A 26,103-nucleotide genomic window follows, 5' to 3' on the forward strand; every position below is an offset into this window, starting at 1 on the left:
GCCTCGTAAATGGATGTACTGGCTTTCGCGTCCCTCTTGGCAAGATGACATTACTTTTATGGAAGTCTGTGGTTCAGGCATGTGATGTTAGAAAAAATAATATTTGAGTTGGAAAAAAATATGTACATTTTCAGTTACAACTGACCTCTTTTATTAATTATTCAGTTCTTTACTAAAACAGATAGATTCCATGTTAGCTGATCAGTCCAGTGTGTGATCCAGCTGTAGACACAGGTACTTTTGGGTCTGAACCACCTTTGCACACTTCCCGTTGATGGTTGTAGGCTGCAGGTGGGGCCTGGACCTCTGGAAATCCACAATCATCTCTTTGGTTTTGATTTTATTGAGCAGGTGTTGGTTCGCTCTGGACCATGAGGCGATCACTAGATTCTTTTACTCCTTGCTCCTGTCTATCTCTGATACATCTGAATTGCACGGTCATCTGTGAATTTCTGCATATGACATGACTGTGTTTTGCTGAGGTGAATAGCAGATTACTATTATTATTTTGTTCTCATTGTGCTATATCTATTAATGTTCCCACGTATGTTCCCCTAATAAAATGTACTATAACGTACAGAAAAAAATAAACTTTATGGGGCAATTTTTATGGCAAAACAATTTTACATTTATCACACACCAATAAAAAACAAAACAAAATAAAGAACTGACAATAAACAATTGCTCAATGAAGAGAAGAGGCTATTAAAAGAAAAAAATGTGGGCACCATTATAATGAGTTACAATTTATAATCTTATGCGTATGCTCTATATTATTATTATTTATTTATTTATTTATTTACTGTAAATCTAAGTCTGTTATCAGCAGCTGGAGCGCGCCCTGGCCACGCGATCCTCTCCTCCGGCTGCAAAGGGGAACAGTTGTGAAGCTCGCCACTATAAAGCCCGCAGCTTCCTGTAACAACCTTCAAAATAAGAGCTTTTTGCAAACATTTCACCTTTGCGCTCCTTTTGAAACACAGCAAATGACTAAATATTAACCTCACAATGTCTATAAAAGGCAACACGTGATTTTTGTACGCGCTCTTCAAAATACGACACAAGACACGGATTGTCAATGCCCGAACGTGTTTCCGGTTTGGTCGCGGTGCAGGTGTGGTGGCTTGACGCGGGGGTTTGCTGTCGTCAGCCTGCAGCATCAGAAGAAGAATAACAGGCTAAAAACAGACTAATTCATCCCGGCTGCTGCGCTTGTCTTGGAAGATGGTGGCTAAACAGAGGATCCGCATGGCCAACGAGAAACACAGCAAGAACATCACTCAGAGAGGAAACGTGGCCAAGACGCTGGTGAGCCCTAAACCGTCTGAGATGCCAGCTTGACATTATCTCAGATAGGCGACGTTCAGCCCGGCATGAGCACAGCGGCATGATGATGATGATGATGATGATGGTGGTGGTGGTGGTGGTGGTGCCAGCTGTTAGATAAACGTGTCTCACACATACTACCGACGCCACTACCTGTCTGTGATTTATTCACAAGACGTGTTATGAGCCACAGGCTTCAGTTCATTCAGGTGTAATGTATTCAGGTGGATTCAGGCTGCTCGTTACCGCCCTCCGCAACGGATCTGTACGTTTACTTTACACAGGTCAGAGAGTGACAATGAAGGATGAACATGTATTATTAAATTTAATAATAGAATCCATAGAAAACAACCCAAGACAAGGCTGCTATTTTTATGTATAGAAAAACACCATACTTAACATATGTTGCATTTCTAAATGGATTTCCGATGAGACAAGTCAATCAAAATATATTTTATTATTGAATCATTTTATAATAAATGTAATCACCCACTCAGTTCTTCTCAAATCTATTTGAAGATGATCCTGATAAAGCCGGAGGTAGCCCCTTGGTTGAACCCATTGACTGTATATATTACAGTATATAGATTACAGTCAATGGTTTCAACCAAGGGGCTACCTCCGGCTCGGTACAAAGTAAAGATGCAGTTCATCAAGTGACCGCTTGAGGCTGGCTCCAAAAGGGAGCAAACCCCATAGACCCCCCATGTTAAAAAGCCGAATTTTACAGCAATATTAAACATGTTTACAGCCTGGTACAAAGAAAAAAGTGGTTTATTTCACTGTTCAGTACAACTGTTAAGGTTTTATTAAGGTAAATTATTAAGGAATTAAAATTCTGAATAATTAAGGCTGTTCCCACTATGAGTGACAGGCCAGTTTTAGCTCAGTTTTTAGGGTTTCAACTAGGGCCTGTAGGCAGAAAACATAATTCTGCATGCCATTGTATACGATAGTCCTACAACCAATCAGAGCATTGCATGCTTCTCACAAATGCTTTAATCGCTGTAAACCTTTGGTCCTTTTGAGACAATATAGACTTTTCCGATAGCGGCCATTTTGTAAACAAAACCAACTCTGCGGTGCTCAGATTACATCGTTGTTACTCTTCTGCCAGTCGCCACATAAAGCCCACCCAAATGGTCTAATTAGTTCAGCAGAAAATAATTAATTCCGAACTCACAACTAAAATTAGATGGTTGGCTGGCTTGCTTCCAGGATAATAATTTCTGATTATTGCTACTGATTGTTATAAATTTGGTGCCACAATATTCTTGATGCCGTTTTGATAGTCTATTAACCTTTCAAATCTACCGTGGACTTTCCCATGTCTACAGAGAGTGGGCTCTGGGTTGTTCGTTATTGTTCTGCAGTTTACATAGTGGAAGAAAGACTGAGGAGGGTTGTGTATCACTGTATCCATCACAGAACCTTTCTTTCTTTAGACTTTAAGGTCAGCGCTGAGTAAAATCGTAGCTCTTTGTGCATTCCTTAATCTGTAGCTAAAAACACACATCTTTCCACCCCTCTTCTCTTTCTCCAGCGTGGTTTACATCATCACTGAATCACTGACAGGAGAAGCTTCCCCCACAACAGCAGACAAACATGTAGCATGTCCAAACAGATGATATCATCGCGACGATGACAGTCCATCCACTGATGAGCCACAGTGTGATAAACTGCTAACCCTGCACGTTTCAGGTTATAATTACTAGATCCTGGGGTTTCTGCAGTGAGGCTGAGCAACCTTATTTTTATCTTGTTGGATTTGGAAAAACAAGATAAGTTGTCACTGTGGACTTTAAAGCAGAGGGAGAGTCCCAGAAGGAGAAGGAAAAACAACCATCTGAAGGAAACTGGAAACCTCTTTGTAAACCTATCTAGCAGTTTTACTTTCAGTCTGCAGCATCATGTACATTTCTGTTGTAGCAGCGGCGCTAATCTACAATATGTGTGTTTCTTTCCCATAGCGACCGCAGGAGGAGAAGTATCCCGTGGGTCCCTGGCTGCTCGCCCTCTTTGTATTTGTTGTGTGTGGATCAGGTACATAACTTACGTACATATTTTTACCCACACTGAAATACTCTGTGGAAGATCCTTTATTTATAAGGTGCTATCGACATTGTACGATCCATTAGCCTACGGTGTTGGTTAAAAGTATTTATGCCCCTCAAATCTTCTACATTTCTGCGTGAAATTACTCAAAACGAGCAAGGAGACAAGTAGAACCTAATCATTAGCTTTCTGTAACCATTTGTCCCCTTTAGGGTCAGTTTAGTATCACCAGCTAACCTAATGAGCAAATCTGTAGATGGTGGGAGGGGGATCCGCACAGAACATGCAAACACCACTAAACTGTGCCGCCTGAGAACCCAATCAAACAAATTGAAATATTATACTTGTGCATTTATTTCTTCAAGAAAACGAATAATTTGCACGCATCTGTGCATTGCAAAAGCATGTGAACCCTTGTTTTCAGTATCTGCTGTGACCAACAGTAACACCAACTAAATGATTCTGGTAACTGCTGATCAGTCGCCTGCAGCGGCTTGGAGGAATTTTAGCCCATTCCTCAGTTTTGAGATGTTGGTGGGTGTTCTCAGATGAACTGCTGGCTTCAGTTCCTTCCGCAACATTTCTATTGGACTGCGGCTGCGTTCTTTAGCATGGGCGCCGCCATCTTGTATCATCTTGCTGTGCTGTGGCCCGTGATGTCACAGGATTGATTGGCTTGTGATTCCTGTAGTGACAGATAGTGAAAGGGGGAAGAGAGAGCTTGAGAAAGAGTGAAGGTGAAAGATAGATAGCAGAAGACAGGTTATTTTAGTCAGATAGTGAAAGATCCATAGTATGTACTTGTTTAATATTGCATTTTAACGCGTGGTTACAGCTAGCTTAGTTTACCTGCTCCAGCGAGGCGTTGCATGTGTTTCCTCTCGGACATCTTTCAGTGAAAGCACTGCCACTTCCAACACACATAATGTTAAAAGTATGCACGGCAGTGAATACAGGGCTGCAGATTGACTCTGAAACGTTTAGCATCAGTGTACAATAGGTCACACTGACACCAGGTCCTAACTCTAAGCTCTTCTATCCAAATCACCAGTTTGACCACTTCTTCCGCTCTTAGTGGTACCACTGCAGAGTTTTCACGCTGTATCGGTTCAAAACCATATCCAATACGATTTATACCGGGCTCAAGATCTCAAGATCCTCGCCCAGCCTGTGACCTAATCGATTACGTCACTCCGTAGCAGGCAAGCCAGGTGGAAATTACCAAAAATAAACTTCTTAAATCTAGCTTTTAAGAAGCAATTTAGCAACTTTTTAAGATTTGACTTGTTATTTCAGATATAGTTTGCAGTATTAGGATCAATACGTGTACGTTTCATTTCCCCTATAAATGTCCTTTTGTAAAACAACTTGTGTGCTTGGGGTTGTCTTGCTGATGATCCCTGCTTTTTTCTTTCTTTAAAGAAACAGCATTGAACATCACCTGGGTTTTAGTAAATTGATTGGAAACACTTCTGAATGGATGGACTCTAGTTTGGCTTCGATATGAATTTGTAATCCTAGAAGTGCCCTTACTTTTGCATCTCACAGATATGCCATGCTGGCTTATTTGTGTGAAAATCCACCTGATGTTAAGAAAATACTGAGGAATGTAACATCTTTTAAGCTGCACCGTGGTATAAGCTAAGGCATTTTATATGACCCAATATATACTATATATACCTTAAACTTTCAAAGAAACAGCTGGCAGAGTATGTTAGCGTTCGTAAGCACCACCTATACATGTTTAAGCTGAGAGTCGAAGAGGTGATGAATGAGGAGGAAGGGATGATAAAATTCACGCAAGTGTTAAGTTGGATGTAAAATTAGTACACGCCCTCGAGTGCAGGATGAGTCATCAACATGTTTTAAGTTGTTTTTCAGGAAACTCTGATTCCAAAATACCACTAAAAATATGATTTTTTTTTTTTTTGTGAATGTCAGTCTAGGTATTGGTGTATGGGTGACAAATTTTAATGTAGGTCCAGAGTCCAGATAATTCAATTAACTTGAACAGAGAACCTTTTTTCACCATGCTGAGTAAAAAATCAAACATTTCATATACAGGAGCAGTTTTATGTAATGGATTCTTAGTCCTTCAGATCCTTTGAATCCAGTGGAGTATGTCTTGTATCTGCTTTGTCAAACTTACTCTGCAGCCATTTCCTCTGCAGACAATTTTGATTTGTCATTTCAAACTGGCCAGTGACAAGTCTGTGTGCTCTCAGCCATATTTCAGATAATCCAGAGCATTCGTATGGGGATGTGATACAGAAGGTCATTCTCTGTCCCCCTCTTCATGCCTTCACTGAACCCGCCGCCTGCGCACACGCTACCCCACCCCCTCTCTCCAGAGGCCCAGAAACGGATGCCAGACCTTGGAGACAGAAGCTTCCCCCGACCGACCGACCGACCGGCCGACCGCACCACCCACCCCTCCCTTCAGACATCACCCTGCCCTCAGTCAGCGTTTACAGTGTTGCAGTCTGTGGTACTGACAGCTTTTCTATGGACAGTCTAAAACCACGCCGGCTGGAGAACATGTGTGTCTCATTATTTTCACTTGGCACCTGTGCGTACATGTGTAGTGTGTATGTGTGTGTGTGTATGTGAGGGCGTAAGACCGAGCGGCCAGTGACTCCTGCTAACAATGTGCCATACCTGTCTATTTTCACTGTTTGTCTGTGCTGTGTGAGAGGAAGGTTTTTTTCAAATAAATGTTGAGCATTCAGGGATCGCTCACTTTTAATTCTGTTCCCGCAGACTCTCTGTGATTATCAGCGCACGCAATCACCTATGCACGGTGTGCTGGTGTGTTTTGGTGAGTCAAGTTTGAGAACAAACTTGTAGTGGAAATCAGCACGTTGTATATTTAAGTAACTTATTATAAACTGATATACCACAAAATAGGAGGGAATGAACGTATCTGTACGCTCATGTGGTTAGTCACGGTGTATCACATGTTTTTTTTATGGTCAGAATATAATCTAAGAGACATAAAAATACTTAAACGTGTTAAACCCCCCGTCTCTCCTTAAAAGAACTGATTCTCTTCCATTGTTCACACATACGGTAAGAGAAATACACTGGTCAGGCATAACATTATGACCACCTTCCCAATATTGTGTGAGCCTCCCTTGTGCCTCAGTGGCGACTCATCGGAGACTGGACATGGGACTTTTTGAGGGTGTCCTGTGGAGTCTGGTAACAGTATTATTTGTGGGGGGCCTTTGGGTCTTACCGGTTGAGGGAAGGGGATCATCCCACAGATGAGTTTGGGATCTAGTGAATTTGGACACAAACACCTCGTGCTGTTCCGAGTTGTACTTAAACCGTGTTAACGTTAAATTATAACAAGACGGTCATGATGTTGTGGCTGATTGGTGTATGTGCTAATATGATGGTGCTTAACACCATCTGATGTATGTGTATGAGTTCTAAGACAGTGTACGGCTAGTTTGTGTATAGAATCGTATAACCTTAACAATCTCAGGTCTCCAAATGAACAAAACTTCTCTTTGAAGAGCAGGTGTATTCAAAATTGTGTTCATTTATATTAACTAATCAGCCATTATTGAAACGACCAAGCTGAATTGTATGATTGGCCCATGCACACTTCACTGTCGACCTGCTGAACTCCAGCAAAAACACCACTTCACGCTAGTTCAGCAATATGTGCATATGTTTTTAAAATTGAAATATCTCTAAATGAAGTCAGAACAGGTCACCAGTGAAGTCTAAACAGCTAACAAGAGCAGAGCGGCCATTAACCTTGGATTCAATGACAACCTAGAGCGGAGAGGAATTCAGCTGCAGGCCTACTTAACATACCGCGCACACGGGAAACAGTGCGACTCTACAAGTGACTGGCCTCTCAAAAAAATAAAAATAAAACTTAAAACTCCCTGCTCCGACGAGACGCGGAGGCTAAGTAAGAGGCGGTGGGCAGAGCGTTACTCTTCAGTAAGCACGTTTATTGAAAGTTGTGAAGTGCAGCTGTCAAGTGCAGTTGGGGGTATGTATGTTACAATATCTCATCCGGTCTTTGCGGAAAACATGCACAGAACATGAGCATACAACTGATACACAGAGTGAAAAAAGAAAGAACATCTCCAGTTTGTGTGTGTGGTTTTTTTTTTCCTTAAGTAATTGATCCAAAAACTACTTCACTGTCAAAAAAAAAAAAAAAAAGGAAAGAAGGTGCAATAGTCCATAGAGAAACAGAGAGAGCAGAGTGAGAATGGTTTTACAGTTAATGTTGTAGTTAGGGGTATGGACCACGTTGTTGGCTGCGTGTCATCAGTTAAATAACCCAAACTCCTGCCGGTCGACGGTCCTGAAAATACAGCATTAAAAATAGATGACACAGACTGGGCAAGACCAGCGCATTCCTCGCTCATCTGAATCAATCCGTGTGACCTAGATAGCATCTGTTGTTTTTCTTCTTCTCCTCCTCCTCCTCCTCCTCGCTATTTTACAAGGTACTTACACTATACAGAAATATACATCATCTTCTGCCCATCAAACTTTTTAGGAAAAAAAAAAAAAAAAAGTAAATGCAGCTTTAGCCCAATGTCTCAACCCTCACAGTAAAAGTTTAAATTACATGCCACCGCAGGGTCGAGGAAACAGCAATGATGAGCTTTGTCCAGGGCAAAAATGAGGAAAGTGAAATACTGAAAATAGAATATCATCCTCTCCATAAGAAACCGTGATTTGTTCATCCCATCAACCCACAGTTGAAGTAACATCATCAATGCTGCCAAAGTGTTGTTCAAAATTGCCACCCCCCCCCTTCCCTCCCTCCCCCCCTCCCTCCCCATCTCCCCCCATTCCAGATGGGGACTTTGTCATGATAATAGTTGCTCACATTCTTCATTTGTCACTCTGAGAAGGCTTTTTGTCTCTCTCTCTCTCTCTCTCTCTCTCAAGACTATCAACGTGAAACTTAGCCTTGAGAGAGAACCACTTTTATTTACATCATTCAGCAAAATGGGTAACAACAAATGCAATCCTCCATCTCCTACTGCTCAATCACCACCGTCAGTATAATCGACATCACTTAAAATCCAGACACAGGCACAGTGATTTTTTTTTTTTAATCTATAGTTTACGTATATTGTCGCCACTGATAAGCTGTTTTGTTTCTTCTTGGTAAGACATTCTACTTGATGACCAAGGGTTATTTGGCAAATGTTCGATGACAGATCCTCTTCAGAAAACAACCCCCCCATGAAGCGTCATGAGATTGTCGCCCTCCACTGTTCCTTAAAGCGCAGCGCCGCTCGTCCCGCTGGCCGCATCCTTCTGAGATAAATATGTGCAAATTCTTGTCTTAACAGCGCGACCTCCAGCTGTAGAAGGCAAAGTTTGGCTCTGCAGCTGCAGCAGAACTCAGAAAACTGTCAAGTTAGTCAAGTCTGTTGCGTTCAGACCCGGGCTACGCCGAGGGACCGGAGCTGTGCGAGGCGGGCTGGGCGAGGGCGGCGGTGCTCGGGGGTCCCGGCGTGGCGGCCGTCGCGGGGGCGGGCGGGGAACCGGTCTGAACCTGGGCCTGGAACTGGGCCATCTGCTCTGGGCTGGCCAGAGTCTTCAGCAGCGTGTTCTCCTGCTCCAGCTGGGAGTTACGCTCGATCAGTTCCTTGATCTGCTCCTTCAGGACCTCCACCTCCTCACGCACGGCGTACATCAGGTGACTTTTCACCAGGTCCTGAAACAGACGGAGGTGCAGGTTTTATGACTGGAAGTCGTCAATGAAAAGCTCACCTTAAGACTGTCAACCTTATCTAGCATGTGGCTGTCTTGGATTTCTTATCCAAAGTTAAATCACATATCATGAATCGCTGGCCAGAGGATTTATAACAACCTAGGAGAGCTTGACCTCGCAACCCAGACATATACTCATTTGTCAGTTCATTAGGTACACCACCACCACCACCTTTTCTACTACTACTACTACTACTACTACTAGTAAAATTAATGCACTTGAATAATGCACTAAATCTTAGCTTCATGGTATTCAGTACTATGGTAGTTCAAAGTTACCCAGAGAGTCTTGTGTCATTAAATGAACTTTGATAATGTAAAGCATTTATTCAAAATGTAGTACTATTTGTATTTTGGTCAGTGGCTTGTGTTTGATTCAATCCAATTTATTAACAGCACCAAAAACTACATCCTCCAAAACGATCATATAGTTGAATCACCAGATTTCTTACAACGTTTCAAAACAAACTGAACAGTATAACAGCCATGAAGGGACTGTTATATTAGAGTTTATTCCCTTCCACTAGTGCACCTAATGAACTGGGGAGTGAGTGTTGATGTGGCTCATTTATGTGGCTATCAAATGTCTTTCTTTTAAGAGATGGAGACGTGGATCAATGCGACCGATCTGACGCAGACATTATCTCAAAGCATAAGGGACTTTGTAAAGTACATACAGAGCATCTTCACATACATACTTAACTTTCTTGACTTTCTTTTTAAGAGAGCGGAGCCAAATGCAACTCGAGAGTAACACGAGAGACAACATTCCCAAGATCGTCTCACTAAAACCACAATTAGTGATGTCATGCAACAGGGAGAAATTATTTTGCAATAATGTGACACATTGTGTAGAAATGCATATGCACTCCAAATGCATGACAAGGACCAACAAGCACAACAACATGAATTTTTTCCCTAAAAAATAATCCCAACGTGCATATGCATGAAGAAGTGTGTATCTTCATCATATCTGGTGTTAACTCAATAAGCTTTCGATCAAAGTGAAAGCGCGAGGGACAACATTCTCCAGGCGCTACGTCCCGGCCCACTTTTAAGTGTCAGCCAATCAGAGGCCGAGATATTTATAACCACGGGTGTGAGTCTCTGAGTTTGCCTAGCAACAGACCTGACAGCGGCGACAACAGAAACTGAGAAACAAAACAAAACCCGGTGCGACTTTCTGGGAATAAAGCACTGCACATCTACTTTTATGACAACTCAAGGGAGCTCGTTTTCTTATCACGAATTAAAACAATAAAAATGAATCAACAAAAACAATGAAAGTACTCTCACGGCCGTGGATATCTGGATTTAAGTTACACTATTGTCACGTTAGCATAAACAAATGTGCGCATGTAATAATCCTTATTATTATTTTTACTCCACCGTTAGCTGCCGTTTTGTTGCCAGGTGATGAAAAAGTAAATTTCCCGTTACAGTCATATATTTCCCAGGGTGTAGAAAAAGGAAAAAGAGTAGATGAAAACTCACCATTGCCTGCTCAATCTTGTTGTCTATGGCCACAACGCTGGCTCCAGACGAACTGCAAGAGAAGAGACGGAGAGAGAAACACGTTTAAAACCCATCCCGTGCTGCCATGTGTGAAGATGGAGAGAAGCGGAGGCTCCTAACCAGCCTCTTCTCCCTCCACAGAAACGTTGAGTCGTTACAGGAAGCGTCTGGAAATTTCTATAAAATCAAAGGCCGGAGTCTGACTGAACTGAAACCATTCCTTTCCTGGACATCGTTCACGGGGGGGGGGGACACACCGACACACGACTACCTCCATCCCACAGCGGGGACATGACTGAGCCGTACACACACAGGGGCTCCGCGGGGATGTATTTACCTATTGTCGAGCTTGAGGTTGGAGTTGTCCGCGCTCAGTAGCGACGACAGGAACGATATGGAGAAATTTCTCAGCTGGCAGACGCCTAGATCCATGGCCACGGTGTAGCACGGCGTATTCATGCTGTTCATTTTTTTTTTTTTACAGTCCTTTTACAAACAGCCCCGTGTCCCGACTCAACCTCAAAGAGACCAGCTCCGCGAGACACATTCACACGCGCTCTGTCTTTTGTGTGTCTTTCTTTTTTTTTTTTCCCTTTTAAATCAGGTAAAGCTTGTGCACCGATGGCAGCGGTACTGATGCAATCCAAGGTCAGCTCATCTCGACGATGCACAGAAATCTGCAGCTCCGGGCAAGCCCGAATAATTTATCCAGCGACACATCGAGGAGCCGGCTCCTGATTGGCCGAGGCGTGAGGCTGTTTGAATAATTTATGCAGGAACGCCCCCACCTGCCGCTCAGCTGACACGGTTTTGTATAAAATATACGGGCAGCGGAGAGGAGGTGGATGGAACCGGGAAAAACCGGATGGGAGAGGGAAGAAGAAAGAGCCGTAGCACAGAAAAACAGGGCCAGGAAGGAGAGATTTAGGACTGTAAATTACTGCGACAGCGCACATAAATCAGCCCTTCCTCCACTGCTAGTGCAGCCTTGGGCATTTTAAACAGAAAAGAAACTCCCTTTATGTTAACCTTAAAGGTGGAATCTAGGTTGTTTTTTTGTCATGTACGGGAAATAGGAAATATTATAGGTTATTACCCCTATAAACTGAGCAGCATCGGTTAGTAATTCTCATCCTCTAAATGTCTGTTTTACAAGCTATTTGTAATTTTATGCATCATTTACCACAATTTTACTTACTAAGATTGGTAAAATCAACCAAAGCACAGGGTTAATTGTGACCCCTAACACTGTTTACTGTACTCAGACATATATTCAGTGTGGCCCAAAAGAACACAAATTCACACATATTTTCATTCTAAATGTGGATGACTATTGATTATATGTTTTACGCAACGCATATGATGTGCAGAAAAGACAAAATATAAAGTGGATTGGATTACTGAAGCATTTTTCAGATCAGTCAGAAATAAAAGCATGCAGGAGCAAAATGCTTAAGATGGCCAGTGGTACTGTCTTACACGTACAGATGTTGCCCCCGTGAGGCGCTTTATAGTACTGCACAACTGTGGGGCTGAGCCACATTATGATCTAATTAAAAAAAAGTTAATATAGTGAGCACTGAGGAAAGGATGAGAAAATAAAATAAACAGATGACGAAGTAAAAACCTGAAGCTTCTGGAAAGTACATATCCATTCATGCAAAAGATGCCACATTTAAAAACCTTACGTACAACTGACAGTCTAGTGGTTTAACTATACTCAATCCAAGCTTGCTGCCAGATATGGATCTCACAGTTCAGTCTGTCAAATGTCTGTGGTAAGGAGACGGCCCAAAGGGTCTTTGCAACACTGTCTGGTGTGTAGGGAGTATCAGATACACCTAAACCTCCTCCTCCAAACAAAAATTGCCTCAACACCACACACTCACACACACACACACACACACACACACACACACACACACACACACACACACACACACACACACACACACACACACACACACAAAAGCAATTGTCACACATTCCATCTCCACCCAAAATTCTAAACCTCAGCTGTGCAGACAAATTTCCAAGGGAGTCGTTTTTATTTTGTTCATTTCTTTGCAACCATCAGATAAGCCAGCGATGTTTCAGAGGTCATTTAAGAGCAGGCCTAGATTTAGACAGACTTTAACGATCCACAAGGGAAATTACTTGGTCACAGAAACCTTTTTTTTTTCCATAAAAGTAAACGCTCTTAAAAAACACAAGAAAGATAAAATAAAATAAGATTGGATTCAAATAAATTAAAATAATTATTATCCAGTAAAATAAACAGTGCAATCAAAAAAATTTAACTTCAACCTCCACAAGCTTGTATTATCTTTAAAACAGAATAAAGACAAAGAAACAATGCAAAACCATTCATTCATCCCATCATCTTGCTCAACATTATCATCATTATTATTATTATACCTAACTTACAAAAGTGCTTTTAAATCCATTAGCCAGCCAGGGTTTATCAGAGGTAAATATTCCCTACTAGACGTTATCTTTAACACTTTCACCACCAAGGAAACTGCACAGGTCCTATCAAGGGATTTGGATGTAACATTTGATTATGTGGTGGGAAGTATCGGCTCAATGCTGCAGAAAAATGGATTAAGCTTCTCGGTTAATTTATGTGGAATAAGTAGCCACTCACATTACAGAGCATTTTATTCCAACCACTGTTCCTACTTTATTAGGTGGCATGATATCAGCCATTATCTTACTCACAGGCGTCTGATTTTACATACTGGATCTGCCTCACTGCTGACCAACCTTTTTCCAGAATGGTGACATCTGGGAAAGACCACGTGCCAGTCAACTTCACCAGCCCCCATTTCCCCTCTCATCTGACTAATACCAGGATACCATGATACCATGATACCAGGCCTTCTGTGGCTCTGTCAAACAACCAAAGCTCAGTCAAGGAGCCCAAACTAGCTACGGCATATTCCTCTTCGAAAATCTGCTTCTCCTATTCTTATTGCCTCTATTTAGTCTTATATTCACCTATTGTAACTGCAATTAACTGAATCATATCAGTATACCTGTAGAGCCAGAGCATTAGCTCAGTTAGCTGAGCTCAGTTAGGGAAAGACTAAATGATGTCCTCTCATACTGGAGCTGAAAACGGTTCAAATACATGTTCCGCTCTGCACTTGTTTGTTTAAAGGAAAACAATGAAACGATTTGTGAACGTGAGTACTCCTGACACCCTTTTCCCTGGTCACACCCATAAACGCACTCTACAGGCCTCACATTACAAGGTCACATTGAAGATGTGCAATCTTAGGTCGGCTGTACAATTAACCTTTGGGACACTGAATAGTGCTGATGGGTGGCCTTTTCCTCAGGGACTTGAATGATGAAATTCAAATTTACCCACAATTCACAGTTGGGGAAAAGTCTGCCCTAGTTGTGGACAGTGCAATTAGTAGTGTGAACTGATTGTCAGCCCAATTTAAAAAACGTGTCGCCAACTGCCAATGATAAAGAGAAGGTGACAAGAATATGGTGAAGAGTGAGAACGAGAGAGAAAAAGAACCTGGACCAAAGGAACGGAGGAGAGATTCATCGAGTTGTGGCAGCAACACAAGTGTCTAAATAATGTAAGTCGCGGTGCACACCACAACTGTCGCCCTCACAAGAGTTTAGACAAGAGTTTGATGTGTTCAGTTGGCTTTGGTTGTGATCCCTCATCAGGCGCAGTTGTTAAGTTGTTAGGAGGCTTAAGCTAATTTAGGTATCAGCCACACAGTGCGTTAAGCACAAAGTATTAAGCTTTATTAAGCATCAGTACCATGAAGAGAGGCTCAATGATGTCAGCTTCTGCTCACTCTTTATCAGGAGGACAAACACCTAATCCACACTTAACTCTTCCGGTCTCGTCTTTGACTGGAAGAGGTTTTAAGCAATTATCAACACCCAATTAGCCAGTACAGTACAGTACAGTACAGTACAGTACAGTACAGTACAGCCGCTACTCTCGAGAAATAAAACCAACGTGTAACGTCATTTAACTTAGAAGTGCATCTTGGTCTGACAGGATCTATACACGGGTCAAATCTTTTCAATGATTTAAACTACAAATCCAGAGTTAACACGCTACACAACACCAGAGAACAACTGGATTTAAGTCACCGTTTTATAATTCTGTTCAAGGCTTCTTTAAACTTGTTTACATTTTTACTGCTTCACTTGAGACAGGCACAGTGGTACATCATTCAGTTATCTTCACTAAAAGGTTTACAGTATTATTGAGGTTGTCTGATACTTTGCAGACATGTAAACATGTCAAGAATTCTGTTTATTAGTTCTTGCCCCTGACGTGCCGCAAAACACTGGAGAGTTTCGACTGTGTGCGCCCTAACAAGCAGTTGTTGTAGGTAGGTCAGCCAACTGATGTCCTCACTGTAAAACAACACTAGCCCAGTGACCTACTGACAAGAGAAATAACCCAAACTGTATCGAGCCCGCGAATGAGATGCTCTACTTTATGCTGTCTGATGGTAATTAATAGTGAGGGGCGCTATTTTTAAGAAAATCTCCAAAAAAAAAATGTAAATATACCTCAGTTGTAAGACTCAGTTCTCGTGCAAAAACAATAAAAAGCATCTGAAAGGCTTATCTAGTTAAGCAAACACACTGTGGGCTGCACGTGTTGCTATATTGCTGAAAAGTAGGTTAACTTCATGTGAGGTGGACCAGATGGTCGGCAGAATACGACGAGCAATGCAGCGATACAAAAAATAAACACGGTGTGGGTTTCATTACTCATAGCCCCCGAAGATATTAGTAGGTGGGACGTATTTGTACCAAAGCTGCACAAGATCTACTCCGTCTCCACATTCATACGTTTTTACTACACACTCTGTCCTGTTTATTTATCACACATGCAACCTTAAAAGAGTAAAAACAACTGACAGTGTAAACCAACTACTCCTTAATGCTAATGGAAGCTCTGGAGGCATGAACGTCTGAACAGAAAGGACAATATAGCCGTGCAGCCTTTTGTGTGCAGCTACTGTAGTGATTGGGCCGGGCTGCACGACAGTGCACAGACTCCTCGGGGACTCCCTGTCTCTTATTTTACCTTTTGAGATGCTGCTCCAGCTCCCAGAACAAAAGCTTCATCGCCATCTCGTCATGGCCTTGCACTCGCATCCCCCGCGCTCTCATGGATCCGTCCGTCAGCAGGAACATGTACACTCCGAAGTGACCCGGCAGCGCGCCCCGAGCGTCTTTGTTTAGTGTTTTCTAACACTCCCCCCCCCCGCCTTGTTCTTTCTTAAACACAGTGAATAGATCTTGCTCCTATAGATGCATTAGCGACTGCAGCTGCATGGTGAATTAAACGCAGCGTGCCAGGTTACAATGACTGGATACTGTATGTGTGTGCTCCTCATTCTTCCCCTGTGTCATCCATTCGTGTTGAATGGCTGAAGAGTGAGTGAATGAATACAGACACTTACTGGGCGGGTGATGACGTGTGATCATGTGACACCAGGAGTTACATAAACCCTCAACAGAGATTAGCGTGTGGCTCAGTGATTTCCCAGCTCCTACAGTGCGAGCCCTCTGCCCTCTGTGGTCTGTGACATGGCTACGCAAATAAGTCATTTTCACCATCCACTCTTCACCAATTTCAGTCCCACCTAACCGCACTAAACAACCCTGGTGACCAATTAAATTGTCATTAACACATAGTGTTTCTAAGAATATAAACAAATGTTTATAAAAAAAAAAAACAGCATCATTCCCAGTAAGGCATCAAACACATTCAATCAAACTTTGTAAGTTCATTGAACACGTCTTTGTTTCCCCGTGAATTAAAGTGGACGCGCTGGTACAGACGTCAGAGGTGACGGAGATTAAAATGTTTTTCTTGCACATAAGGGTTGGTCACAATCTCTCAGAACTCATTTTCAGTCTTCTCGTCAAAGCTTTAAAAGCAGCCCAGGCATTGAAATCGTGACATTTCACGGAACGTGTGCAGGTTTACGTCGCAGCCCTGTGCGTGATAAAGATAAGACCCTGTGCCCCCGGGTCTTATCCTGTCAATTCTCATTGAAAGTCGGCCTTAAGATGGCTTAAATAGCAAACACAACATGGGCCGCGCGGGGCCTCCTCCGGCTTAGAGACGGGCGGCCGAGAAACAACAGGTAAAGGGTGATCGCAATCCCGGGGATTTCGCTTGTCCTGACACACTCGGACTGCCGCGGTGAATCAGCAGCACATTGGGTGGGTTGTGCGGTGCTATCACAGCGCGCTTACGGCATTTATCTTTGGCTAATCAACCACACTCTCAGTAACACACCTTGACTCACACTCTGACCCTCTGGCCACCTCTCTGCAAACAAACAAATCTGGACTTGTAACTACTTCACGGACTATTTGCTAGTAACTGAATAGTTATTACTTGGTAAAAAAAAATTTCAATTGTCATTAAATCAACATCAAAAACACAGAAAAGAACAAACGTGCATCTTGCTATACTGATTTTGAGCTTCACCAACTCTTCATCAAGACACCAAATAGCACCTGGAAGCAAGAGTTGTCTATTTGTGCATCATCTCAACAAAGTGTTACCACTACAGACAGGAACAGATGGTAATAACAACCTTTTCAGATAATACGCTGTAAAGTACGGGAGATTTACATGACTCCTCATGTGCACGAATGAAACAAACATTTAAAAGTTGGTCCGTGACATCCTCATTACGGTTTTGCCAGTATTTCTTTTATTTTTATTTTTTTCACGTAGATCGTCTTTGTTCTTGGTTTACTTCCCATTTGATTTATTTTCCCCTGAAATATTCTGCAGTGAGTTTCTGGGGGAAATGCAAACTCTAAATGCTAATAAAAGAGTCCTGGCATGTCGCATGAAAAAAAAAAAAAGAGGCCTATTGAATTGTTGAATTGTAAAGGCTTTTGGCTGAGCTGTAGTTTGATAGTGGAAAGCACACACAGACTTTACCAGTAAACCCTGGCAGTGGTTTTTCCATAGTCACACCCTGACTATGGAGAACGACAGAGAGCCACTGAGTGAGTCAGTCAGAGAGGCACGGAGGAATGATGAGTGGTCATTTTGACCTCCATACGTAAGAGAGAGAGAGGCGCTATTGGAGAATTCGGGCTGACAGCAGCAAGTCCTTAGTCCTCACTCTGTGCTAAACTCTGACACACAAGGGAGAGGCAGAGGGAGAGAAGGAGGGACACAGAGAGAGTCAGCCAGAGACAGAAGGCCTGGAATCAACCAGATTCACCGCCTCAGCACAACTACGGTCTCACCGAGTAATGAACTAAGGAAGAAGACAAGCGCTAACAAATGCAAGTTTTAAATGCAGCTTCACTTACGGACTCACTTGATGTCTGATATTCTGAGCAACTTATAACCTCCCTGAGTGGTTGAAATCACAGAGCATTTACATAATCTTACCTTCACCGCTCTAAAAATGTTGAGAGTATGTGCACACACTTTGATACTAAAGAATCAACAAGTAAATACCCTGTAGAGAGAACTGTAATAGCTTTTACACACAATGTGCTTAAAATACTTCATTCAATCAAAATGTAATAGATGATGATTTGCCATTTGTATTTGATTACACTCTGCGCCGCGAAACAGTTTCAGACCAGATCCTTTTCAATGTAGCGCTTCTTAATACACACGGTGCCTGACTGTGTCACTGTGAAGCGTCTCGAAGATGGAAAGTCTGAAAATTCAGTCAGTCTACTGCATTAACTCCTCTTCCAACTAGTAGAACTTATTATAATGATTATGCATGGAAAAAATACTGTGATATACCGTCATACAGACGTTTGAAATAAACTGTCAAAGCCACTTCATTAGTTTCTAGTAGTTATTTAGTATCGATCAAAACTAATCATCATTCACCAGGACTAGGAAATCATTCGTTTTCAGTCCTGATGTGCGTACATTTTGTTTAATGTTTCAGGTGCTACATGAAGCTGCCAGTCGACACATAAGATCCACATAAAACACACGTACACAAAGGACCTTCTGCCTCTGATTGTGGATGATGCCTGCAGTAAGTTTCTCAGTAGATAGCGACAGGAAAAGCAACCCGTTTCAGAATAGGTTCCAATCCTTCCGACCATCACAAGTTACGCAACCCGGACGGTGTGTATGTCGGGTGTGTGAGCACCAGGTTTGAATGATGTGGAGTGAAACCTGGTATTAGAAGGATTAGCAGCTAAAGAACACACAGCGCCGGGTCCAGGGAGCACAGGACAGAAATCATGCTCGCAGCAGCAATAATAAGGGAGGACCAGAAGGGTGAAAGGAGTGGGACGTATCTCCTTACAGAGATGGCAGTTAAGAGTCAATAGTTAACGATGGTCGGAGACTTGAGTGGGCTGAATGAAGATCATGTGCATGTGATGTTTCTTCCGTGGGATTCTCACAGGAAGAGAATCAATGTCACTATTAGGGATGTCCCAATCTGATCACAATCTTATCCCGAACATTTAATATCGAGCCAATCCCAGTACCTGTAAATAAATAAACAACATTTCCTCCACTGAGATTCATAAAGCCTTTTCTTTTTTCTTTCTTTTACTTGTATTCTCCTAGATCACACGCGCACCTACAAATAATTTCCAGAGTAAAGTACTTCCACACGGCACACATGTTTAGTCATGTGGTTACACTCCTCCTCCTTCATTTTTTGGCAGCTTTGACCGAGCCGGCCTCCATTAAAACAAAAGAAAAAAGAGAATGATGTTTTGGTGCTACAGGGATGTGGTTTTGGTTTATAGGAGACCTTAAATAAATAACTACAAACGATCAGGCTTAGCTGATGCCCAGCCTTACGTGATCATGTTAAACATGTCTGGATTGGCCTCTGACTCATCTGGCCTCTTAAAAAAACAACACAGGAACAAATATCCAAACCCATGTAAACCTCTAGAGCAGGTGGTGGTGCCAGACTAGCAGTTAAATAAATCAAAACAGTCTCTAAGCTCAGCTCCCTGTTTCACTACTAGTGTACATCACCTCAATACAGTACCTCTTGTGAGTTGTTCTCGTTTACCTCTCACTAACACGTCTTATCTTTTAGATATGGCGAGATAAGAAAAATGACTCTCGCTGTTGTTGTCTAGGTCACAAGCTGCACAACACGCACACACCTGCTAGACTCCCATACAGCAGAATGTACTCAGCGTGTTTGTGTCGAATGGTGGGAGGCTGATTTTCTCCGAACAGAACTGAGTCATGTGTGTCTCCCTACTCTCCATCTCAACAAACCTCCCTCCAGCATTTTCAGCATTTCTCTGTGACAAATCAGTCCAAGGAGTGGGTAGATGCACAGGCGCTGCGATGCATGTGTAACAGCATCAGTGTCCCCTCAGCGAACCGATGAAGACGTTCAGTCTGCACTGCATGCCTTCCTGCTTTCTTCCTCATTTGTAAGGGAAATGTCCAATCTGACCTAAAATGATCTCAAACTGACCCTGACAATTAGCAAAGTCAACTCTCTTGAGATGGAAGTCAAGTGGACGCTGACCAGTTGCTGATAATGTCACTAATAAAAACTCTGTAGAAGATAATGCTTTGCAACAATGAAATCTACACTCATCAGCCATAACATTATGACCACTCACAGGAGAAGTAAATAACATTAAACCATCTTGTGACAATTCAGTGTTCTGCTGGGAAACTTTTGGACCTGATTCATTCATGTTGTTACTTAGACCAGACTAGGCACCTCCACCTCATAGCAATGACATTCCCTGATGGCAGCATCCATCCCCAGCAGGATGCAGCCTGACACAGACAGAATGGGCTTCATCTTTAGTGAAGTGTTTCCACACACTTGATGACAGGCTGCTAGTTTGCTGCCATGACCCACTGGGCTTCTCACCCGTCTTCTCCGAGGCATCGATGTTGTTATTGTCTCCTGATCACTGACTGGTCCACATCATGCTTAAAGTGTCGTGTCACGGCGGTAAAGTTGGCTGGTCTGCACGGCCTCTAGTGTGTCGTGCTTCTCTCTGACCCACCCAGTGCCGGTACTTGGCAAAATACCAAACCCCACCAAATGTTGATGATGTGTGCAAATATACTCCATGTTGATTTAGGCTGGAGGCCAACATACCAAACACACTGAGGGCCAGGGTGCAGCAGCATTGATCCAGCACTGATCCACCATTGATCCACCATGAAATTCATTAGTTGCTTGCTTCAGCCTTCTCCAGACCTTTCTAAAAATCAGTTTCTTCAAAGCACGCCCATTTCATGAATTGATTCTTGAATCTCCGAGGCAATAACAGATTTAATTTTGCTAACAAATATACAACAATAATACAGCTGACAGAGCAACTGGGAAAGGAAAACAATCATGGATCGGTTTCCCTTGCCTTTCCATCAGCTGCCAAAAGAGGTCAGGGGAGTTAATTACATCAATAACAAGAAAAATTAGGCTACAATCCCCGACCCAGTTCCCTGCCTGAACCCACGTTCAGGGGAGACGCGAGTGCAGAGCAGTGAGTGGATTAACCAGCGGAGGCTCCACCGTCACTGGGCCTAAATCTCTGACGGCAGCAGGGCTATCATAAGCACGGCTTAGTAACCAACCAACCAACAGTCAGAACAATACCGACAGTCCCACCAAGAGTACACAACTTTCACTGAAATGACTACTCTCCAGTCATGTGGGCTCAGGATTTCCTTGTATGGCGTATCAGTTCCCTAGATCTGTTGAGGTACCGGCACACGAAACCGTCATGAAAGAATTGCTGGTAAACAGAGTCGACTGTGATGCCACTTCACGTCAAGGTGTCAAGGTCCAAAACCACAAAGGTTACTATGGAAGTCCAGATACGTACACGTACATCCATCTATATGGAAAAAAAATAGCCGTTCATAGAAACAAGAAGTGCTACGATTAGCTGAGAGGGAAGTTAGAACTACACACAGTCGTACAGATCTGGCCTCTCCTGAATACTGATCATACTGAGCGGTTGGTCTATAGCTTATCCATTTAAGACAACATAAGCGGTAAAAGATGATGGATGGATGGATGATTTATTTACTTCTGACACTTCCATGCTCTCCTGCACCGGTTCTCTGGGCTGAGCAGCTCTCTCATCGACTCCCCTGATGATTCAACACTCTCCGAGGGCAAAACACCATTAAAAACAACCAACCCTCGGCTTAGTTCAGACGCAGTTACAGCTACTGATTAAGCAAACGGGAGGAGGCCTGTCTGCTACTTAATGCAGCTCCCATATGTTTTCTTAACTTGCCGTTAAATATTGCATCAGTTCTGCTCAGTCCCTGCTTTCTGAGTTGCCCTGTTATGGCAAAAGAATGAGGAGGAGACTTCTCATAAGATAGCTACGAGCAGAAAAACTAATCCACAACGCCACCTCCTGGTGACAACCAGTATTCATTTAAGTGATGCCCTATGATTCCTCCAGGAAACTTTCAGCAATTTCAACAAGGGAGACAATTTATTGATTTCTACGCAGACTTTATTTTGCTTTCAAGCTGATGTTAATATGTAACTCTGACCTCTTGAAACTTTGCATTAAAAAAAAGAAAAGAAAAAAAAAACAACAACACATAAAGTGCTGACTCAGTCAAAGACCAACACTGTGAGGTAACATGCTGACGCTATTTGGCCTCGGCCATCAAACGAAGACAAAGGCCAAATAAATCAATCACGCATCAATAAATCCATCCTGCGCAGTCAGGCTACATGCACACGCCCTGCTGGCTGTCTGAAGGTACATGGAGACGTTTGAAGCAGAGGCTGGTGCACACTGCCATCTGCTGTCACATAACGGCTAAACCATGCCTCACTATTAAGTCACTGCCCTTCTAGGTTGCGTGCTCGACTCTAAATAAATGCAGACTCTACACCCGTCTTGCTAATTCACAAGGTATGTCACAAAGCCCTGTCAAATACTTTGCTCCTGTCAGGTATGAAATAACAAGTGTGACTAAATCATTTCTGAAGCTTTGTCATCTCACTGTAGACACTTCTGAAGTCAATGATGTAGTTCTGACGTGCTCGCTAATTAAACACACACGCACAAAAAAACATTTTTTGTAGACAGCTTGTGTATACAGTGTTAAGACCTGAAAAGAAATTTGTGATGCTGTGATGACAGTGTTGATGAACTAAGAAGTTGAGAAAAACAAGTACTTATGTTGAAAAAAAAAAAAAAAGGAAAGAGATTGACTGGTTTCACTATAGTGGAGTTGTATGAGGTACTTATCTTAAATCAGTGAAATAATGGCAGTAGGTTTGGTGGGTCTTGTTTTAGGTAGCTGAAAGATGCATTACCTTTAACCTTATTGAAGTCAATGGGCACACGGGCTTAACTCAGTGCTGAGGTCCTGCCATGACACCGCTGCGAGAATTAATTCATATATTCAAGCGTATAAGAGCAGCATAATGTCCTCAGACACCCTGCGTCACTGGGAGAAAAGAACAGTCCATTCTGTCCACAGCTAATCCCCCTTTTCATTCACAAATAAACATCCTCATTACCTGTCATCACTTATTAAAGCCTATAAGAAGACCTGTCAGCGAAGGTGTACATGGGTGTTTCTCAAATAACAGCCCATTTTCCTCTGGCTTCGGAGTGTAACATTTCACCACTAATTGCCCTATCCACAGTTTGGAAGGGATTTTGGGTCACGGTTAACCTCAATCCAAGAGTTGGATGCGTTACAGCAGCTCAGTGGCCTCAGTGCTGCTCAACAATTCAGTATCCCAACATTTTCCTCAGTATCTCTCGCTCTCTGTTGCAGTTCAATTTAAAATGTGCTCTGTGAAAGATGCTTTGTGCCCCGTAAATGTCACATGACTGCTCCTCAGATGCCGAGGCACATGAAGGCTTTTCAAAAGGATTTTAAACTGCAGCGCTACACTGAATATGTAAATGTCAGAAGAGTTATGAATAACTGACCATCTGAAGCAGGAAACGAAAATCTAAAAACCAACCTTCATAATTTAGCAAAAGGAATATAAACAAAAGAAAAATGAGAGCCATGTGTAATTAAAGATAAGGAAAATACATAAAAAGACACAAGAGGGCTGGAAAACTGGTTTAAGATTTACTTTACTGCATCTGTTTTCTGCCCCAGCAGGAAGGTTAACATGCCTGGAAAGTAGCGCTAAAGCCACGACCCTTTCTGGACAACCTAACAAATATGGCCTCTTTAGGGCCATCACATCGCACAAAGCCTACACGCAGTAGGAAGGGCCTAATGTATGCAGGCTGTTGACAGCTTTCCAACCAGCAGGGGGTAGTACCGCACTGTGTGCAGAGCTGAAAACGGTGTGCAGCAGGCCAGGGTTGGCATTAACGTTCCACTGCCAATAGCTGGAAATGTACCGGCCGTGTTAAGCTGAGAGCAAAACAATGCGAAACTATGGCTGACATATTTGTTGGATCATCTGAAGTAAAGAAACTAGTCTGACAAGTTGACGATATCTGTGGTTTCTGTAAAGGGATGAAGAGCATTGTGCTGCAAATGCTTCAATATGCAGCCAGTCTGGTTTCAAACAGTGGATTCAAAGCTTAATAGCTAAACCTATTTGTCATTCGATTGCAATTCAACAATAGATTGTCACGTGTAAAGTATATGAAATGCCTCTTTACGTGAGCAGCCTAAATACATGTGCGATGAGAACAGTGAATGGAAGTTGAAGTAGAGTGCAGGACGCAGACATGACGAACAGCCAAGTATCTCCGCGCTTTCATCATGCTAATAAAAGAGGCAGCTGGCTAGACTATTGAGGAAAAAAAGGATTTAAAAAAAGAAAAAAAGAAAAAGAAAATTTAACCCCCTCCCTCCAGCAGCCTTCCTCATTCAGCCACAGAGAACAGAGAAGAGGATTAGCTCACACAAAGCGAGAGTGAATGAATTTTAAACCCTATGGGAAAAGACATTCACTGGCTGGAACTCCCACGTCATCACAGCCGAGCAGAAAGGCTGAAGCTATCAGACTCTATTAACTTGAGCAAAGCAGATACCTATAAAATTCTTATTGGCACTTGTTAATAGGCATATTTTTTAGCTTTTCCCAGAGATATGGAAGCCTCTTTATTCACGCCTCGAGCCAAAGGCTTTTGAGAAACATCCTTAAACCAAGTTTTCTGCATGTTTTGCTGGGACAGCTTAAACTCAGGTGCCAACCTCCAAAGAGAAATGATGCCAAGTATTAAAAACTGCAGTTCCTTAAAAGACACAAAAGCGAGTGACGACGTGACGACGGTCATTATAGTTAATTTCCCCAACATTAGCCAATTCACTGGTAACTGGGATAACAAAATCGTAATTCTTTAAGAAAAATGGATGATTCATTGGGTTCGGTGTCACGAACAAGGACACTTCAGCATGAGGTTCATATACCAGGAATAGTACCACTAACCTTCTGGTTTGTGGACAACCCGCTCTACCTGCCAAGCCACAGTCACACAGTCAGACAAAACTTGGTTTGTCTGACTGTGGTTTGTCTTGGGATTTGGATGACGAAACGTATTTGCCTTAAAATAAAAAATAATGAGCCAGTTTGTTCAATCTCACAAGCTCACTGATGAATAAAAGAATTACGACCTGCTACTTTATCAATTACTACTTAGTCTCTATATATTTAGGGTTCCTTTGTAGTTTCAGGTGAACTGACAGAAGCTGAATAGCTGGAAAAGGGAAGGGCTATTTACGCTGATAGCAAAGTCATCCATTGCATTTCTGTGAGTGAGTGTTAAATTCTTGGGGCTGACTGGACAGTGTTCTGCCACAGGAATGTCGGCCATGATTCAGCACATTGCCAGCATGTTTAGTGGGATGACAGCGGCAACCCACCGAAGCCTAAATATAAAAATGCGTGGCTGAAGATGAAACCTCAATCAACACCATTTCATAGTGTTCCACAAATATGTCACATGGTGACGATAACATGAGGTTTCAGAAACCACAAACGTAATTAATTCTTTCCAGCGAGCCTGTCTGTCGGACCAACGTTGAAAGGCTGCACATTTAAAGATCCATTGCGTAGGATTTAGAGGGGTTGTGATAACAATGACGTATAAAACATACTACAAAAAACCATATCACAATCCGAATCATTGCATTTCAGCCATCTTGACTGAGAATGAGCCCTTCGTCATATCTACACAGAGGGTCCGTTCTCCTCCACAGAGTACGCCATGTTGTACTGCCACGTCTCTACAGTAGACTAGACTAGACAAACCAAACATGGCACTAGAGAGGACCTCTTGTGTTTGTTACAGCCGCTGTGGGTTCTGATGCACATGTGGACACATATAGAGATTCTTAATAAAAGCCCCTAGTTATGATGCCATTCCAACTATTAAGAACAAAGTATACAGTATATGAAATTAATACGAAAACATGATCATGTGTTTTCTATCAGTCCCTCTTTAAATTATCGCAGTAATGTGGATATT

General features: G+C 42.5%; 1 protein-coding gene and 1 long non-coding RNA gene across 2 annotated transcripts in view; one reads left to right on the top strand and one right to left on the bottom strand.

The window, feature by feature from the left end:
* Positions 1–1,047: 1,047 nt before the first annotated feature.
* On the top strand, positions 1,048–6,109 carry LOC125017723. The gene is made up of 4 exons (XR_007113877.1): positions 1,048–1,308; positions 2,870–3,027; positions 3,297–3,369; positions 5,607–6,109. It is a non-coding gene; the product is annotated as an uncharacterized LOC125017723 (long non-coding RNA).
* A 1,222-nt stretch (positions 6,110–7,331) lies between these two features.
* Positions 7,332–26,103, bottom strand: part of LOC125017470 (TSC22 domain family protein 1-like) — a 30,199-nt gene continuing 11,427 nt past the window's right edge. Inside the window, exons 2-3 of the mRNA XM_047600709.1 lie at positions 10,639–10,690; positions 7,332–9,088 (exon numbers count right to left, since the gene is read on the bottom strand). Of these exons, the coding sequence (XP_047456665.1) occupies positions 8,819–9,088; positions 10,639–10,690 (322 nt within the window). The 3' untranslated portion in view covers positions 7,332–8,818. The remainder of the gene's footprint in view (positions 9,089–10,638; positions 10,691–26,103) is intronic.

This window comes from Mugil cephalus, chromosome 12 (assembly GCF_022458985.1).
Source record: "Mugil cephalus isolate CIBA_MC_2020 chromosome 12, CIBA_Mcephalus_1.1, whole genome shotgun sequence".
NCBI classification, from domain to species: domain Eukaryota; kingdom Metazoa; phylum Chordata; class Actinopteri; order Mugiliformes; family Mugilidae; genus Mugil; species Mugil cephalus.